General features: G+C 50.1%; 1 protein-coding gene across 1 annotated transcript in view; it reads right to left on the reverse strand.

Moving 5' to 3' along the window:
• LOC109293914 (discoidin, CUB and LCCL domain-containing protein 1-like) overlaps window positions 1-6,234 on the reverse strand; it is a 41,705-nt gene extending 35,471 nt beyond the window's left edge. Inside the window, exons 1-2 of the mRNA XM_019512064.1 lie at window positions 6,210-6,234; window positions 5,416-5,637 (exon numbers count right to left, since the gene is read on the reverse strand). Coding sequence (XP_019367609.1) covers window positions 5,416-5,637; window positions 6,210-6,234 — 247 coding nt within the window. The remainder of the gene's footprint in view (window positions 1-5,415; window positions 5,638-6,209) is intronic.
• Window positions 6,235-13,635: the final 7,401 nt, after the last annotated feature.

A 13,635-nucleotide genomic window follows, 5' to 3' on the forward strand; every position in this document is an offset into this window, starting at 1 on the left:
CCTCTGTCCTCACACGTTCTCAAACCTGCACTCTTCCTGGCACCTTCAGCCACACCGCAACATCCTCCTGGCATTCAGCCCGGGAAGCGATGGCAAACACGGATGCTCCAAGGGGGCTGAGAAGATCGGCAGTGAGGCCAGATCAGCACTGGTGCTGGGAAAGACTGATCTTTTCCAGCCCCTGGAACCAGCCTGCCTCTCTGCTGAAGTCCCAGTCTCTGCAGGAGTGACCTTCTCCCCTCTGCCAGAGTGCTGCAGCGTGAAATCTCTCATTCCATCCCGCTTGCCTCAGCCCTGCGGAGGTTGCCAGCTGTGTCATTTCCCACAGAAAACAAAGCAAGACAATGCTAGGAGACCAGGGCCAGAAGCTGTGCCCCATCCCAGCAGATACACGTCCTGTCAACCCGAACTCAGGCTCTGTCAGAGCTTTCACTGGGGAGAAAGCCCTGCTTTTAGTGGGTGGCAAAGACACCCCCTCCACCCCAAAGAAACCTCAACCACAACAACTTAGCTCCAGGGTAAAACTTGGCAAAAAGGCACCAGCTGGGGAGCAAGGATCTGTTTATAGCATTTGAGCCAGTAGACAGTGAGAGAAAAAACTTCATGGGGTGAGTTATACGTACAAAAATAAACCCAAACACAATTTGTGCTCTTGTAACTGGGAAAAAAACCCCAGCTTCAGTGTAAAGTCTGCTAGGGCAGTTTGGAGAACAAATTTTCCATTGCTGTGTAAATTAGCGCCACTCTGGTTCTACTGATGGGAACCCAGTGACAGCGAAGCAGCTAGCCACGGCGTGCATCTTCAGGCCTCATGAACAACCCTATCACCGCAAGCCAGAGCATGCCCCCTGGGGTAACCCTGCAATAACAACCTGCAATGGTGCTGGGCAGGGTGCAGCCTGGACAGTGCTTACGAGCAGGCATCACAAACCAGCTTGCCAAGGCATGGAAGGGAGGGAAGGGAAGAGTGAAATCAGGAAGGAAACTGAGCTCCATTTCAAAAATGTTACCATGAACATCTGCGCTAAGTGGGGAGAGATCCCCTGACAGCATCTCTCCCAGAGAAAGGCCTGTGGAGAGCAATCACTGGAGTGTGACCCAAGCCCTCTTGGCATTGCAGTCAATGGATCAGGCCAAGATGCATTAAAAATATACTGGCCAACAAAGCACGTCCTCCACAGTTCCCAGGATTGTTACCATATATAGGCAGAGGTGGGGAGCAGAAGGCAGCTGAGGGAGGCTCAGTGGGGTCTCACTAAAAGCCAGAAAAGTGTCAGTAGAAATGGCAAGGTGGTTTCATTGTCTGAAAAGGAAAGGGCTCTCTTTAATTCTCCTCTTGGTGCAACACAGGGCTAGAGAGTGCCCCCAGATGCCTGCAAGCCTGCACCATGGCCAGATCTAGGCAGGCTGCACTTAATGGGCCAGCATCTGTGGCCATACACCATTTTTTTGCACCCCCACAAGCCCACAACCTCTGGAGTGACTAGAGGCTGCCTGGATGCTCCAGTAAATACTGGTCTGAAATAGGCTGCATAGAGCCATGGCAGCAGCTGAGGATGACTTGAGAGGTCTGCTCCAGTCAGGCCACCTTCTTAGCATATCCCACAGGCTGGGCTGGAGGAGGGGAGGAGAGGGGGCACCTCAGGGCATCTCCCACTGCCACTTATGTGGTCTCTGTCTCCTGTGTAGTTGAAAGTACTGACCAGGGGCACTTTCAGGGCAGCTTCGCTGCTTCTTTTCCAGGTTGGGCAAATGTGGAGCAGGCACAGGTGCAGGACATGTGGTTTTCAGCAGCCTTGTCAGGAGCAGCACAGAAGTGATCTAGATTAGCCCCAAGATCAGCTTGCCCAGGATCACCAAGGGAGTCTGGGGCAGAGCAAGGACTTGAATCTAGGTCTCCTGAGCTGCAGGCTGGTGACCCAAACATTTTCTGTTCCATTCCCTCCTGTTTCCATGTCACTGTTGCCTTTTAAACAAGGAGATAGGGAGGCTGGCCCCGTGGGGCCCAAGAGAATTACATTGTGTTCTGCCACCAATTCCCTTGGTGACCCTGGGCAAATCACTTGGCCTATTAGTGCCTCAGTTTACCTCTATACAGGGAGAGGAGCAACCCTGCCCAGGCTCAAAAGGATGTCATGAGGATAAATTAATAAATATTTGTCAAGCAATCAGGTACTAAGATAACTAGGGGTGACAGAAGCACTGAAAACACATGGACTTTCACAGAGAAGGGAACCACAGGGGACTTTAAAAGAGCTCTAGGTGGGAAATGTAAGCACAGGTCATAACTCTGCCTGGTGCATGACCTGCAGCGATGGGAGCGAAGGTGTTGCTGAGTTCAGCCTTCTGAATTTCACAGAATGCAGGAACCTCCAAGCTGAGCCGAGCTTGGGAGAAATGGACTTTTTTGGGAGTGAAAGAGCCCTTGGCAATGGGTTCAGAGCCAGGTCCTAAATATTTACTTTGTGTGAGTCAAATGGAGCAAAATACTTGGTGCCAAGATAAACGCAGCCTCGGGAATGACCTGCAAAGGGAGAGAGACTTGGCTTGGGCCCTGTTCTGTTCCTTTATTGTGCATGAAGGGGCTGAAAGGGGCTTTCCCTTCTACTTGGCTCCCCCTTACCTTGGAAATGCAGGGCTTTGTTGCATGATAATATAACCAAGGAGGGATTTTTGCTTCAGACCCAGGAAATTGCCTGTCTTGGCCTCACTAAGCTTCATTATGGTGCAGGGGGCTGCTGCTTCATTGGCACTTCCCAGACCAGCAACTGTTTGATTCACACAGCATTACATGCACCTGCAAAACTGTGAGTGAAAATGGGCGGTTCAGAGCAAGTCCCGTGTCTCTCCAGGCAGGGGAGCTGGGCAGTAACCCCAGCAACAGTGGGAGTGGAGAAAACTGGATATGGGGTGGGAAGGTATATGGGGTGTGCAAGCTTCATGTATCATGTAGCAAGCATGAGTTGGATGGGATGTGGCCCTGGTCATGGAAAAGACAGGACAACGTCAAAATATCTGCTGTTGCATAGGGCCTTCCATTTCAGCCTCCCTGCAGGAGATCTCAGGGACTACCCCAGCAAGTGGGATGCAGCAGCCTGCCCCAAACAATCCCGCCAGGGGATATCCCACCAAAGACACCTCCTGCCCCCTTCATGAATTCCACAGCAGGCTGGTCAGGGTAGTTTGCCTGCTGGGTGCTTTGATGTCATGCACCAGATCTACTGAGTCAAATCCAGTGTTGGTGAAAACTGCAGTAGCTCCATGGATGCTGACAGAACTGCCGATTTACAGAGGGGTGGTTTGCCCCAAGTCCTAATTTGGGGACCCAACTGACAGCTGCCCCATATGAACAAGAATCCCACCCCATTGGGTTGCCTTTCCTCTAGTCACTGCTTTGCCTAACATAGTTTAGCAGTATGCAAGGTTACTGGCACAGCAGACAGATAAGGATTGCTCACAATGAGCCCAGGAAGCCCCAGAGAATAGGCTGGAGGAAACAATCCCAGCCCCAGGGTACTGATTCAGTGATTTCATTGGCCTTTTCCATCTGACTACTAGTGTTATTCAGAGACACAGCTGATGATTTCCCCCTCGCGCGTCCCTTGGCCCAAGCACAATGGAGCCCTCTCTTTGCTGAATGCCACACTTCCTGGATGCTTGGCATGCACCGCCTGTGTGTCGCGTGATCCCCTCGCTGCCTCCGCTTGACCCACTCTGTGTTTACCTCCATTTCCTCTTGGCTCAGGGCTGCTTCCCACCCCCTCTGTGCTTCCCTCCCTGCCATTGCCAGGGCAGCCTGTAGCAGGAGGGAACAGATTCCAGGAAAACATCCCCAGCAGAGACAGCCAAAGGTCAGCGCCCCATTGAGTCCACAGGCGGCTGAAAGCTGCTTGTGCTGTCACATCCCTCGAGTCCATTCAGCTCTCCCAGAAAATCCTAGAAACATTTGGGCAACTGCTCCAGGGACAATATTAACTCATTGTGACCACTTCTGTTCCCACCCTGCAGGTTTTCCCTCTCTCACGAGTCCTGACACACGCTACACAACCTTATTTCCACTGTAAAAAAAAAAATAAAAAGCCAGTTTCTTCACCCTCTTCCCTAAGATTTTTTGCAAACCATGATCCTGCAGTGCATTCCACACAGACCTAACCCATCCCCCCAGATGCATGAGCAAACCCTCAGATACCAGGCCTCGGATCTAAAATAGAGCAAAACCAGCACTATTTCACTGCACAGGGTGTCAGGTGGGTCAAGGCACAGGAAGCCTATATAATGAGTTTGTTCTCCCCATGGGTGGTTGAGTACTGCTTCTTGGGGGATTCTTGGGCACTGGGATGTTCTGGGCATGATCAACAGGGGTGGGTGACTGGGATGAAAGGCAGCAGACAGAGACACTACACAGACCAGGGGCTTCCACTCTGATCAAACAATGCTGCCTGGCACAAAGCAAGTGCTGGCTGATTGCTCTCTCCAAAGCCCTGGAGCTGGTGGGCCAGCGGTGGCTTCAGTGACAGACCCCTAGAGCAGAAGCTGCCATTCCCAACAGGAGCTTCATACATGTAAAACCATTGTGGCTTATGCCTTGCCAAGTACCCATACAGGCAGAATTGGGGAGGGACAGGCTCCCTCTGGGTTTGCTAGCACTAGACCAGTGGTTCTCAACTTTTTTAGACTCAAGGCACCTCTTGTTAGACTCCAAACACCCCTCAGAAAGTGCCAGGTCTTCGTTTTCACTTATATTTTGACTATGGAAAAATAATACAGCCATTTTTCTGTTGTAAAGAACTCAGAAAGACCACAACAGCGCAGAATGTTTTTAACGCTACTGATTCCTATTTGCAATCTCTGGGTTTATTCTGTGAATCAGGTTTGCACACTTAATAGTGCTAACATTGCATTGTACCCCGCAGCACCTTTGAAAGAATCTGATGGCACCCCAGGACTGAGAGTCACCATCACTACTGTGTCCATTGTGGTAACACCCTGGGAGCATGAACTGAGACCAAGTGCTACAATTTTCCTATAAGAGTAGCATCTCACCATACAGACTCCTGAGCCCAAGATACATCGTCCATCCCATGTTCCTGTCCCTGCGCGGCACTGCATCATGCCCAGACTTTCCCTGTGCAGCTGTGCCTCTGCCTTTTAAAGGGCTGATTTTGCTCTACTTTAGTCCCCCAAAGGGACTGAGACATCTTCAACTTCCAAACAGAAGAACACTAAGAAGGCAATCAACCATGCCCTGCCACCCCCTGTTTGGAGCACACTGGCTCCACCAAGCTAGAGCCCTACCCTCACCAAAGGATGGAAGTAGGTAGGAAGGCATCAATCCCCTTCCCTACAGGGTCTTCTTTGGCACTTGTCCCTGCCATTGCAATGGTAAAGGGATGCCAGGATGTAGGGAGCCCTTACCATAGCTGATGCCATCAGAAGAGGACAAGAGCAGCAAGAAGCTGGAGGTGCAGTGTTCAGAGGATTCGATGTCCACATCCCCAAAGGCCAGCAGGAGAGAGCTCCCCTCAGCTGCCTGGATCCTCCACTCGCAGGCTGTGTGGTTGGGATAGGTGCCAGGGTAGTTCTTGGAGGTCAGCGTCCCACTGTGTGGCGTCAGCACCGTATGGCCACATCCATCCCCTGGAATACAATAGGGCTGGGCTTAGTTCAGACACCAGTAGCATGCTGGCCTTTCAGCCAGGACGTAACTCAACTAGACATGCCCAGCAGGTCTGAGTGCTAACAGATATGTTAAAACAGAGGAAGCAGTGATGGTGAAGGAGTTTTCATGGTACTGACTTCATGGTGGCATCCCTATATCTGTTACCGACTCACTGAGCAGACTTGGGCATGTCTGTGACCAACTCACCTCTGACACTGAGGGCACTTCTGATTTCTCAAGCGTGGCATCTGCAACTTCAGCTGAAGGCAGAGGAAGCTGGGACTTGACTCTGGCTCCCTGTAGCGCAGGCTGAGCTGCTAAAACCCAAGTTTCCAAAAATAGGGGGAAGCTTATTTTTCAGTGCCTTGGTTTCCCCATTTTTAATGGGGGAGAATAACTGGGCTCCTGTAAGCATTGATTAATAGCTTCTACAGAGTGATCAAAGGCATCCTTGATGGCAAATGCTACAGAAAGAGACCATCTGTATTATGCTGATGAAAAGTGTACATTATTGCATCAGAATTACTATTAACCTTGAAGGAATACATACTGAGGTGTGACAGAGCTTTGTCCATGTCAGATGAGCTCAGCTAGTTTCCAGGGTTTTACAAACAGCTTGAAAAAATGAAGTCTGGAAAGGGTGCATGCAAACAAGAAGAGATGCAAATCCGGCAACCTCTGTCTTACTGTTTCTATCTGAGCACCTCTCCCACAGAGAGGCCAGTACAGAAGTGCTGTGTCCTTTCCTAGAGCTGATTTGTTATTTCATTTCTCCCTAGCTGTGTGCATGACTTCATCTTCTTTTTTTCTAATAGTTTTTCATTGTGCGGCAGTGTTGAATCACAGGCCAGATCCAAAAGGTGTCTGACTCTGATCTAGGTGTCCAAATGCCTACTGAGTTCAATGGAATTAGATTCCTAAATCTTTTTAGGGGTCTGGTCCAGTCTTTCCTTTTAATTGCCCTTTTAATCTATAATTTGCATCAGAAGAGCACATAGAGTCACAAACCAAAAGAAAGCCCCATTGTGCCAGGTGCTATATAGGCACATATTGTGCGAGGTGCTTGCTCCAGAGAGTTTACAACCTAAACAGACAAATGGTAGTGGAAAACAGGTATGGAAAAGTAAAAGGCGTTGTCCAAGGTCACACAACAGTGGCAGAGTCAGGAAGAAAATCCAAGTCTTTCATCCCAAAGGACTATCTGCAGGTGGTGTTGTGCCTGCCTGACCTCAGACCTCTGGCCTAAGATGCAGGGTATGATTCTCTTTTCTCTTACGCTGGTTTTGTACTGGGGAGTTACTCCTGATTTACGCCAGTGGAAGTGAGAAGACAATGAGACCCTTGGGCTTTTATGGGACCGCAGTCAACATCTCAGGATTTTCCTTACTGGCATAACTCATTGCTCAGAACAATGGGCCTCAGTTTTGGTTGGGGACTTTCTAAGTGCTACTTGAATGCCAGTAATAAGTAGTGAAAATAAACCATGTGGCCATGTGACATGGTTAAGTGGGTACAACACAAGCCTAGGAGTCAGAGCACCTGGGGTCCATTCCTGACTCTGCCACTGACTTGCTGTGTGACCTTGGGACTGTCACAACTCCTCTTTCCCTTCCTGCCTTTGGTCTCCCTTGTCTATTTAGCTTGTAAACTCTTCAGGATAGTGTCTGCCTTTCACTGTGCAGCACCCACCACAAAGGGCCTTTTATCTTGGTCAGAGCCTCCGGGTACTGCTCTGATGTAATGATTAAGCTGATCCAAGCTGTTCGAGAAGCTCTGGACTGGCAGTTATTTGTTTTCACCACAAGCCTGAAAAAGCTTAAACCAAACCACATCTCCTGCCAGTTTGCCTTCTGGTAGCATCAACATGCGGTTAACCAGAACCAAGGATTCAGCCCCCTGTGCCTTCAGAAATCACAGCTCCCTCTATCCACTGCTAACAAAGGGCTTTTCTGTTTTCAGTACAGGTATAATACCCATGACAACAAAGCCAGATCCTACTGTACTTTGCAAATACAGCTGACCTAGTGAAAGGCAACTGGTTGGCTTCCAGTCAGGTTCACTTTCCTGGCTGTAGCTAGCAGCTGTGTTTCATTACCTATCATGGTAGAGACATGCTTCCTCCATTTAGAGTGAAAAGCTTGACTGTATTTCGATAAGATTTTTACATAGTATTGCTCTTCATATCAGCTTTTCAGACCTGACCCAAAGTCAAGTTCAGTCATTGGGAATCTCCCTTTGGACTCTAACGGGCTTCAGCTAAGCCACCTTGTCCCTTTAAAAAAGGAGCAGTAAATTTGGGACTTAAACTAAATTGGCAGGTCCCTTAAAAACAAAATGTCAGGAAGGATGGGGAAGGTCACCCCAGTTCTGCTTTATCTGGGGTCTATTAATCGACCAGTGCTTCTAGGTCAAGGTGGATCCTGGCCAGTGCTGTGGCCGAGTATGGTCTGTCTCACCTGTCCTTCGGGAGTGTGTGAACCGCCCATGCCAACCAGGTGACCAGCATGGGTGACACCAGGGCAAACTGGAGGATTTGCTGTTTGTTTCGATGACTCCAAGACTGCTGCCAGCCCATGAGCCAGGGTTCTGTCCCTGCTGATACACCTGCTCTTCCACCCCATAAAGCCCCCTTTTTCACCAGCCGCCCCCTCAGCAGCACGTGGTCCGTAGTTGCTATAGCACGCGCTCGCTGGGCGAAAGCCTTTAACAGAAGAGGCACTGTGAGGCCAAATATCAATTAGGCTCCTTCTCTTGCTTTTCAGCCTTTGTGCAGCTTGCATTTCAAATGAATGAGGCTGTCTCCCAAACCGTCCCCCCCATCCCTGGCCCAGCTCTCCTGCAGTCGGACAAAAAAGGAACATTGAAGGCCTCCATTTTTCCTGCTGCTTTTGCTTCTCTCTCTGGGAGATGAAACCATAGCACTGAAAGCTTCAGAGAAACCAGCGAGCAAGAGCTGACAGCCGGAGGCAAAATTGTTTCTCTCCACTGCTGTCCAAACGCACAGGCACACACTCACCTCGCTTCTGCCAAGCCAGGAAGCTACCGTGGCCCTGCTGCCCTTCTAACACTGACCTACTGAGGAGGAAGCTGTGGGGAGGAAGGGGAGGCGAGAGGTTTGTGTCAAGCCAGGCTACTGCCTGCAAGTGCATCCAAAAGTAGCTGCCAGGGGTTTGATTCCAGTCTCGCAGTGTAAATCAGGAACAAATAATAATCCCTAGCTCTTATCTAGTGCTTTCCATCAGTAGGGCTTAGCATCCTCCCAGCTTTACAGAGGGAGAAAGGGAGGTTCAGGGAGGTGAAGAGACCTGCCCAAGGTCACCCAGCGAGCCAGTGGTAAAATAAAGCCCAAGATTCCCGAGTCCCACTCTGATGCTGTATCCACTAGGCCATACCCCCTCCCCATGGGTGTCACACTGGTATAATCCAAGCACTCAAAGGATCAGACTGGGAAGCCAGTGAAATTGGTTCTTCTTCGCACCATTGAGAAGGGCAGTGCAAGCTGCCAGACACAAGCTGCCCCAGGCCCTCAGCATGGTGTCCAGCAGCACCAGGTCTGGAGTCACATTCAGTCTCAGTGCCTGGTTCAAACCAAGTTTCTTCCTCACTCCTCCAGCAACAGGTCCTGCGCTGCTTCCATTGAAACCACTGAGGTTTTGCCACTGCCTGGCAGAGGAGCAGGTCCCCACTTAGTATCTGCCACGGACCACTGAACGGCAGCAGCGTTCAGTATGCTTAGTGAGACCACATCTGTCTCAGATTCCTGCTGGGGCCTGGAAGCCTCTGGGTAGGTCAGCTGCATCTATGTACAAAATCTGTAAATCCCAGACTAGCTCCGTGCCTGTGGACAGGCCCCATGGGGCCCTGCAACACATGCAGAATCACCAGCACAGCCCAGATAGCAGGCGACCTACTGTCTTCCACTGAGGCTGGCCACTGACTTCAACAGGACCAAGCTGAAGCCCTAAACAAAGGCCCAGATGCTACAGAGTGCCCCCCACTTCTAACCTGACACCAGCCACCAGCTCTCAGATGAGACCCAGTATTTCCAAACCGCACCAGGGCAGCACTGACCTGCATTGTACACAAGGAGGAAAAGCAGCAAAGGTGAGTGTTTTTCCTTGAGAAAGAAAGAGTTTGCTAAGTTTTATGGTTAAACTGGTGCTGGTATGAACAGCAAGAGGGGGGAAATTCCAGATGTACCCACAGAATGGGACAACCCCAAGACAAGCCCTTCCCCTGTCCTCCAACTTCCCCAGGGCTGTCCCCTGGGATTGATAGATCTTCAGCCTCCATGATTTACTTTGCCCCTCTCTCCAAGGGGGCTGCCAGGGATGGCTGTTTATGGCAGTGGTTCTCAAACTTTTTTGTACCCGGACCCATTTGTAAACATCAATGGCCAGTCCCGACCCAGCGCCCCTCAGTCTCGACCTGTTGCCCACCACCCTCGGGCCCCAGTCCCCCAGTGTCAGCCTGAAGCCAGCAAGGAAAAAGCCACAGTTTCCCACATTTTTCTCCTTTATAGGAGAATCCATTTTTAAAGTTTGTTTGTGACCCTTTCATATATTTTTGCAACCCACGACCCATGGGTTGAGAAACACTGGTTTATGGGGTGTGCATTCCTGCCCACTAGAAGCTGTGTTTAAGCTGCCAGCTCTGCTCACAGAAGCCAGTCCTGGTTGCCAGACAGGAGCGAGTTCTGGTGCTATCCAATCTAGTGGGAGACTCCTCATCAGTGATCACAATACAGCCAGTGTGAAATGTGCTCTGTCCTAGGAGTGCAGGTGCTCCAGAGAGAGGGGTGTTGCAAGACTGGGAAAGAACGGGGCAGTATCCAGGCCAGGAGACTCTGACAGGAGCTGGGCTGTGCTGGCAACATTCACCCCGTCTCCCCAAGGGGCTACATCCTGAGCTGGTGTTAGCCAGCATCACTCCATGCAGCTCCACTGATGGATACCCCAGGAGGATCTGGCCAGGACCAGCCTGGTGATAATCTGAACAATGCTCAGCTGGTTTCATTTTTGGGAGAAGCAAAGGGCTCTGGAGGAACTGCACTAGGGCAATGCTTGGGACATGAAAGGGGAGCTTTCCCAAGCTGTGACTCACACTCCCCAGCTGCCTTTGCACAGCTTGGCGCTGGGGCCCAATCCCCTCCCTGCCCTGAACTCAGTATCAGTCATTTACAACTGTGCAAAGAACTAGTAATGACCTCTGATTCAGTAGGATTTCTACCCCCACGGAATAAGTGCCAATGACTGCCCCACGCTAAGAGGTGCTGGGAAGTCAGGCGCTTCCTATCCACCCCTTGGGGAACACTTGTCTCTCTCTACAGCCCTGGGTTTGCTATCCTGGAGAGGGAGGGTTCTTGGTGCTCTGAGAGAGCTTCAGAGATAAGGATGTGGACAAAAGTGAGAAGGCCTATGACATACCCACCAGCCAGCCAGGGCTTGCATGAGGAAGCAGGATGGCCAGGATGGCTTAAGAGAAATCAGAGATTTAGGGAAGGGAGACATGGGGCAAGATTACTCCACAATAACCAGGGAAATTACTTTAGAATTATGATCTGGATCAAAAGCAGCACCCTGGATGGGACAGTTGTTGGTCCATTCCCAACCCCCTGACCTACAGTGCCATTTCCACCATTGCTATTGGTATTAACCAAAAAAGAAAAGAAAAAAAATCAGTGTAATTTCCTGCCTCCGGGGAGTGCCCTATGCATAGGAGTTGCTTTCCAGGCATGGCTGCTGCACAGATTGAAGATGCAGATGAATGGGATTAATAGCACAAGGTTAGCATTTAATCAGGACTCATGGGGTAGCAGAGAGTAATCGGCTTGGCCAATGTATGTTTTCTGATTCTGCATGTGCCCGTGTGGCTCTGTTATCTTCTGATTTCTCTGAAATAAGAAGGCTTCCTGCTGCAGTAGTTGGAAAAAAACACATGGAGGGGATTTAAAATCTAGTAAAGAGAATGATGGGGGGAGGGGCAGAGGGAACAGAAAGGAGTGGTGGCAAGATACACCCACCTTCAATGTGCATGCAGGGTCTGCCCAGGTTTATGCTACACCCCTGGGTGGGACAGACAAGAGTGGTGGTACATGGGGCTTTATTGCCATCTGAGTGAGACCTGGTCTGAACAAACCCACTTCAGCAGAAGATCAGAGACAGGCCAAGAAGCAGCAACTTCACAGCCTGGCTCTTTTAAAATCTACTCCCCTCTTACAGAGCTCCTCAAAGAAACCCTATGTACACCACTGCTCTGATTTTCTCCAGTCAGCATCACAGAACGAGTCAGCGTTAGAGCCTGAGTCCCGGTTTCCATAGCCATGATTTAGCCAGGAGATCACATCTTGCTGCCCGTGTCCAGACAGCAGAGTAGGGATGGAGAACAGTCATCTAGGTGGAGTTTCTCTTTGTTCAGGCTTGAGGTGTGAGGGACAAGAGAGGAGATGGCTTCTCATTAAGCTGGAAGAGGCATAATTCCTCTGCCCTGGAGATTCCACAACCGCAGGTCTGAGAAAGGCTGGAGGGCGAGCCAAGAAGAGATTGCCCTGGGAAATGCTGCCCTTGATAAAACATCCCAGCCCTCCCTAATGCACATGCCAAGCTCACATGCCAGAGATAAACTGAGCGCCACACATGCGGCCAGGGATTTAATTTCAGGCTTTCACTGCTTATGAAGATGCTATCGGGTGTCTGATAATTGAAAAGTGAAAAGTAATAAGGTATTTAACACTTGGTGCCTGGGAAGCTGTTACTATGAATTACCCCCCACACCCTCCCAGGGTCTGTTGTAACTGGAGCTGGGTGAACACTGCTAAATGGTAATAAGAAACATTCCTTCTCCTGTTCCCCCACAAACAGCTGTTCAGTTCCCCCAGGCTCAGGCCCCTTTCCCTTCAAAAGAAGCACTCGGAGGACTGGGGTGTTGGTTCTGGCTCTGCCACTGGCCTGCTGGGTGGCCCTGGGCAAGTCACTAATTTCATCTGCACTTATGCTAAGGTCATCGGGGTAGGGACTCTCTCTCGCTACGTGTCTACAGAACCTAATATGCTGAGGCTTATAGGTGCCCCTATAAGGTAAATAATATTCCATTTCCTCAAAGGACTTCTGCCCATACACATAATTGGGAGGATGGCTGTTCCACTCTGCTTCATGACTGGCAGTAGGGATCCAGATACAAGCCAGATCCTACATTATTTATTCTCCAGTAAGGGAGCAGAAACAATGCCCCACCTCTTTCCAGCCACAATTCCCATCTATCCTAAGTAAGTAGTCGGTAACCAGTCCTCAGGATGCAGTATCTTCTCCCAGACGGATTGCTGAAGGTTATCAATATTAATAAGAACCCAAACTTACTCATGGATAATTCAGGAACAGAAGAAAAGAGTTATGTCTGTGGGATAACTAATTCCTCATTCACCTGTCTCTCCCTATCAATCCCTGCACCTAATGCACCTCTCCAACACTGATGTAGCTCCACTGACTTTAGCAAAGTCACTCTGGGCTTATGATGGCTGATTCCAACGCTCTGTTCTCACCCTGTCTATGTGGTAGAACACGTCTGCGGAAAACGGCCCCAGCCAGTGGCTCAACATCAGTCTTAGCTGAGACCAAACTGTACCTCAACTGTGGTCCCCACTTGCACTACAACTCTGGGGCAAGATTTTCAAACATGATTCAGGAACACAGGTGCTACCTAGGCTGCACGCTACCACTATGCCTGCAGGCACTGATGACAATATAGTGATTTTTTATCAATGCTTAGTGATACTTGGAATATCAGAGCCCTGGGGAAGATGCACAGTATGTCCCATCTGGTGCACAGCTGCCACTTTAGAATAACTCTTAGTGACCTAATGTCACTGCAAATGAAGCCTCCATCTGAGACACCCACCCCACAGCTGCTTTGGAGGAGGGACACTGAGCAAAGCTCTGATGACAGGTTCCCAACTACAAGTTTATTTAGCTCCATCTGGG

Source organism: Gavialis gangeticus, unplaced genomic scaffold, assembly GCF_001723915.1.
Source record: "Gavialis gangeticus isolate Ggan-Ray unplaced genomic scaffold, GavGan_comp1, whole genome shotgun sequence".
Classification (NCBI taxonomy): Eukaryota; Metazoa; Chordata; order Crocodylia; family Gavialidae; genus Gavialis; species Gavialis gangeticus.